General features: G+C 32.6%; 1 protein-coding gene across 1 annotated transcript; it reads right to left on the bottom strand.

Moving 5' to 3' along the window:
* LOC109329010 (gibberellin 2-beta-dioxygenase) lies at positions 2,058 to 5,838 on the bottom strand. Its single transcript, XM_019562672.1, has 3 exons — positions 5,273 to 5,838; positions 4,168 to 4,516; positions 2,058 to 2,428 (listed from the first exon to the last, which is right to left on the bottom strand). The coding sequence occupies exons 1-3, from the start codon at positions 5,680 to 5,682 to the stop codon at positions 2,180 to 2,182; spliced, it is 1,008 nt and encodes a 335-aa protein (XP_019418217.1). The 5' UTR covers positions 5,683 to 5,838; the 3' UTR covers positions 2,058 to 2,179.

Below are 6,243 nucleotides of genomic sequence, written 5' to 3'. Positions count from 1 at the left end.
CATATTACATCTCAATCCTTATTTTTTGATATGTAAGATTAATAAGATAAATTAGCGAAAGAACCAATATTTTTAAAAATAAAACTAAGATTGTCAAAAAGTTTATATTATAATTCAATCCTTATTTTTGGATATGCTATCTAAATAGGATAAATTAGCAAAATAACAAATATTTTTAAAAAATAAAATTAAGTTTGTAAAAAAACTCATTTTATATCTTAATCCTTATTTGTTGATATGTTAGTTAAATAAGATAAATTAATGAAACAACCAATATTTTAAAGAATAAAACTTAAATTTTTAAAAAAATTATATTACAATCCAATATTTTGTTGTTGATATATTAGCTAAATATGATAAATTAGTAAAATAACAAATATTTTAAAGAATATAACTAATATTGTAAAAAGGCCCATATCCAAGCCTAATCCTTATTTTTTTTCCTAAGGTTGCTCATTAGGGTTTTCTAATTTTCACTTTAGCCATTTCTATTCCTCCTTTCATTTGAGGCGGCTGTTCTGCTGGATCTCATAATGAGTACAAGTTTATTCTATCTCCTTGCTCTTTGTCTTCGTGCTCTCTACATCTTGCTTCATTTTCTTATCTTTCTACTTTTTTCCTACATCTTGTGAATCAATATGCTCCAAATGGATCAAGAGAGAATAGAGACAAAAAGAGGTGGAGAAGACTGGGATCGATGGGATCATTGATTCAACCGATCCTACGCTCCAACAAGACAACTCCACATGATTTTACAGAGTCGTGCCTAGAACTGAGATCGAGCACATGTTGGGGGTTGAAGATCGTAAGATCTCATGAGTAGGATCACAATTTTGACTACATTGCCTACAATATATGTAAGGATGAGTTAAACTCTTAATGAGATCTATACTTCAATTGAAATGGAGTACCTGGACTACAGGAGTACTCTTGATAGACTCACCTATGTGAATGTGGAAGTGGGGGTCGTTTCCTATGAAATTTTAGAATATAAATTTCTAGAGCGTTCACTAGACTAGGATAGACGTACATAGTCTTTAACGCACGAGTTTTACAGAATACACATTTGAAAATATTGTATGTGGTTAGAAGTCGGAGATAGAGTTCAAGGCTATGAGTCACTCTAGTAAAATCTGGATCTTACTCACTATGCAATGGTTCAAGTCGCATGACACTTTTGTTTATGTACAATCTTATTGATACCAAAAAATTCTTAGAAATCGTTTTTTAATTTCAAGTGGGGCTGTTGGAACTTGGTTTTGTTGGAAGCCATTAGTGAAAACTTTTGAGTGTGAAATCTAAAAAACTCTCAAGTCCTACATAGAATTTTTTTGAAAAAACAACTCCTAAGTCCCTCATTGGAGACATGAGGAACTTGGAAAAAATCTCATGTTATAAATAGAGATCTTCCCCCTCATTATAACTCATCCCAAGTTGAATGCGCTTTCATTCAACCTTTTCTTCTCCTTCATATTTTCTACCGATGCACTTCCGGCAAACTTCTCACCCTTTTCTTTCCGTATCACTAAGAATTGACACAAACAACCAAATTGTGAAAATTTCGAGAACTGATACTAGTAGTCAGTATTGAGGGTAAAGAATTGGTACATGTAGCCATATTGTTGACATTTTGAGAATTGACATTGGTAGTAAGTTTTTGGGAAAAGAATTGACATGGGTAGTCATATTGTCGGAATTTCGAGAACTGGTACAATTAGTCATATTGTGGGAATTTCGAGAATTGACACGGGTAGCCATATTGTGGTGGGTGTAGAGATCGGTTCTTACAGTGCATTAAGAATTCGGTAACAGAGATATGAGCTGTTTTATCATGGGGATGACGTGGTTGATAGTCTGCTTGCACATTTTGGACACTGCCACGAAAGGTCTTAAAGAGAGTGATATGGTCGTGACTCAGCCAATAAATATTATTTCACGCTGACGTGGTTAATAGTATGTTTGCACATTTTGGGCAGTGCCACGAAAGGTCTTAAAGAGAGCGATCTGGTCGTGACTCAGTCATTAAATGTTATTTTTCACCATTTATAATTGTTGCAAGTTACGGTAACGACATTTTTAATATATATGTCAACTAGAGTAAACTCTTTGACAACTACACACCCAAAAAAACTTAAAATGTGCCAAAATACAAGAGAATTATTGAAACCCTTTTCTATCACTAGCCAGAAGATTTCTCAAAGGGCTCAAGCCTATTATCACTCAACCTTGAATTGTAAGCAGCCTTCTTGTATTCACACCATGTGAACTCTTTATACAAACTTTCCTCTTCTTTTGACATGAGTGAAGGTAAAGGTGCTATCTTTTCACTCAAGGGTGGTCCTCCAAAATATATCATTGACAACCTTGACTTTGTTGTGTCAGCCAAAACCCTATGCTTCACGCTTTTAAACTTCCCATTAGTCATTACCTGCACCAGTTTCAGCCACACCCACATTAGAACATATCATAACAAATAATAATAATAACATAGAGAAAAAGATGTATATATGACACTGTAAGTGTTTTACATTATTACTGTACTAAAAAAAGTAATCATTATTATCTCATAAAAATTAGTATAAATAATAATAATAGACGGTATACTGATATGTATAGATATTATACTAAAAAAAACTTAATAAAAATATATATATGTGTTAAAAGTACCACTAGGAAGCTGAACTATCAAACTTTTCAATGTATTTATCATATGAAAAGGGAGATAGACACAAAAGATTCTAAACAATAAGTCTATCTTAAAGCGTGTAAGACCATTATTCTTTTTTATATGGAAGTTTAATGTGAAAATATATACTTCTAACTGAAATAATATCGGAAAATATTTAAGTGAATCTTTTTGTGACACATCACACAGATACAGCAATACACACTTGAGGACAAGGGTTAAAAAACATGAATTTACAAGCAGATTATGAAAAAAAGATTGACTTAAATGAAAACAATCTCATTCACCATAATAGAGATCTACAACATTAACGTACAATATAATGGTCAATTAAATATTTAAACATTTATTTATTTTTTATTATTATTATTATTATTATTATTGTTGTTTTTACTTCATTTTCATTAACAAGAGACCGTGTTTCAAACTGTGGATTGCATCACGTGATGCGGCCGTAATATTGCGGTTGCGGTAACCGTCACAACCGCATCACACCGCAATTGCGGTTGATACCGTATTGACACGACCATAACAGGCCCAATGCAACCTCATAGGACTGCATTTGGACCATATTTGGACTGCATCGGGCCACATTAATGTCAATAATATGTTTTTACTTACAAAATAATTCACACAACAACGATCGTAATTCACGTTGCAACGACCACATGATTGTAATCGCAGTAACCGTAACCGCAACCACAGTTTAAAACACTGATAAGAGACATGAGTTGACACAACATATCTTTATTCTATGGGAAAAGTTTACCAAACCTCTTTAAACTTTATTTTTTTACAAATAGACACCGTACACTATCTTTTCTTCCTAGTTACTCCTTAAACTTTAACTATTGGTAAAATTTGTCCATACATACATCCAAATTTAAATTCTAATTAATTATTCAATGTTTTAAGCTTTGTTTTCCAGATTTAATTGAATAATTGGATATTTGGGTGCAATCATGTTTGTTAATGGAAGATAGGGTTGTACCTGTTTTCCAGACTTTAAGTTCTGTTACAAACTTCAACATAGCATGCCAATTAACATTGAGTGGAGTTTAACATTAACAAGGAATAAAATTAATGAAACACATTTTTTAAAAAGTGTTAATCTTTAATTTTGTTGCACTGCCTAACATAAAACGTAGAAAAATTTAAGCGTCAAAGTATGGGGTTTGTCTTTGATTTCTAACGTACTTGTTTTTGTTCCAGCTCTTATTATTTTGTTCTCTTTGATTTGCTAAAGTTATTTGCGTGGTATTACAAATTACTAATGTGTTAATTCTAATTTTATTGTCAATAATTTAAAAATTATATATATATATAGACCAATTTCACTCATAGTTAATTTTAAGAAACAGTTAGGAAGGAAAAATAATAGTTTACGTTTTTTACTTCCAAAACATATGAAACTTAAGGAGGTTTTGTAAACTTACTTCTAATTCTATTTATGAATTGATAAAATATTTAATGGTTGGTACCTGGAGAGTGTCACCAACATTGATGAAAAAAGAAGTATGATCAGGAGGAACAGAAACCCAAGAACCATCTCTGAGACAGATTTGCAAGCCTGAAGTGCTGTTAGATCTCAAGACAGAAATTATCTGTGGGTCTGTGTGCTCTCCAAACCCAACCAAATTCCCTATATTCAATGCTTGCACCTCTGGGCATGGTGGGTAGTGGTTAATTCTGAAGCAAGAATCACTTTTTTCATCCTTCAGTAATCTGCTGAACACATTCCTTTGCTTAATCCCCAACCCATCAGCCATTAATTCCAATACCTCATAGCACATCCTCTTCACTGCCCCAAGATAACCTTCCACAGCATAGCTGGAAGAAACAAGTATTAAAAAAGTCAAAAATATAGTAATTTTTATTTGACATAATTATAGAGTTACATGAATCTGTCATATCTTGCATAAGTAATAATATCTTAGTATATAAGAGGATGTAGTGCACAAGTCTTCTAGCTGCTGCTGGGGCATGAAGATGAAAAATTTATAAAGTCTTATCAATAATGTTTGTTTGCCAGTTAGATTTTGGATGAGAAAAATGTAAACAGAATGCTTGAAAGTTATGAAATACACTTATGATATGACTCTGGAGCCTTTTATTTTCTTTTATTCCCCTTCAAAGTTCAACTTAGAAATGAACCCTATGGTGGAGAAATTGTTACCTGAATTTAAATTTTGACTTTAAGAGTTAGTTTGGGAGTTGGATTTTGGAGGGGAAGGAAGAGAAAAGGAATGCTTGTGAGTCATCTCACAAGTGTATTTCATGGCTCCCAACCTTCCTTTTCCTTTTCTTCTCCTCCAAAATCTAATTCCCAAATTAACCCTAAGACTCTCTTATCTAGAGGGATACAAGGAGATATTATTATGTGATTTTATTCCACAAGGTAGAGAAATTGTTTTGAAGATTTGAACTCATAACTTATAATTCAGACCGACAGGACCATTGGGTCGAAAAATAATTTAAATACTTAAAATATATGTTTTTTCATTTAAACTAAAAAAAACTCATTCATTTCGTTGAAAAGGAAGCAGGGGAAAGAAAAACCAGGGGAATATGTTTTGTGAACATTACCGGAAATTCTCTGGGTTTTGTTGGAAAATGATTTCTGACTTGGATGAGATAATATCAGGGTTTGTTGTGAGGAGAAGATATTCAACCCAACCAACATCACCATTGAATCCAATCCTCTTGCTTCCATAACCAAAAGGGTCAGGAGGACCAGTCTTATCTTTCTCAGACTGAGTTTTCTTGAAAAACCTGAGAGCTTCATTTTCCAAATTGTTCATGAACTCCATTGGAACACCATGGTTCATAAGTTTGAAGAATCCAAACTCTTGGCATGCCTTGACTATGAGTGTCTTGGCTTCAGGGTCAAAAAGGTTAACCTCTGGAATTTGTGTGGACAAGGTAGTGGTGGTGGGTTTGCATGACTTGATTAACAAGAATTGGTTTAATGCTGCTTGCTGAGACAGAACAACCATGGTTTTTGTTGCGATGATTGTTACAAAAAATAAGAAGAGAAAAAGATGAAGAAGTGAGAGAAAAGAGAGAGGTTTAGAAATTAAGGAGGAAATGGATGAGAATTGCTAATGCATGAAATAGGTAAGGCAGAGGGAGTAAGGAAATATATAGTGGAGCCATTTGGCTCTCATTCTCTTGTTGGCATTTGTAAGATTGAAAATTTGATTCTAACAATTGATTCAGATTTTTAGAATATCATATAGTTTTATGTACAAACTATAATGACAAATATGACACATTATTAGATAGATTCTGAATCAAGTAAACTACTATATAAAGAGGTCAATATAAAATAGGTATTGTTCTAGTAAAGTATAACTAAATAATGGTGGTGCATTTGGATTATAGTTCCAGGTTATGTAATAATTTTTAGAGAAAAAATAATATATGTAGGGAAAAGTGAACGGCCAGATATAATTTAGTGCATTTATCATTAATATATGGAGAAAAATCAATGATCAGATTTAACTTGGTACATTTATCATTTTTTTCCTTATTTCATAAGTTACAGTTATTGTCAT

Source organism: Lupinus angustifolius, chromosome LG16, assembly GCF_001865875.1.
Source record: "Lupinus angustifolius cultivar Tanjil chromosome LG16, LupAngTanjil_v1.0, whole genome shotgun sequence".
Taxonomy (NCBI): Eukaryota; Viridiplantae; Streptophyta; class Magnoliopsida; order Fabales; family Fabaceae; genus Lupinus; species Lupinus angustifolius.
This window is presented reverse-complemented; position numbering and strand designations above follow the sequence as displayed.

Excerpts from the sequence above, each read along its gene's own strand:
- LOC109329010 (XM_019562672.1), bottom strand. The coding sequence starts at position 5,682 with ATGGTTGTTCTGTCTCAGCAAGCAGCATTAAACCAATTCTTGTTAATC. Across the intron at positions 4,517-5,272 it reads CAAAACCCAGAGAATTTCCG|CTATGCTGTGGAAGGTTATC; the intron begins GTAATGTTCACA and ends TGTTTCTTCCAG. Across the intron at positions 2,429-4,167 it reads ATGTTGGTGACACTCTCCAG|GTAATGACTAATGGGAAGTT; the intron begins GTACCAACCATT and ends AAACTGGTGCAG.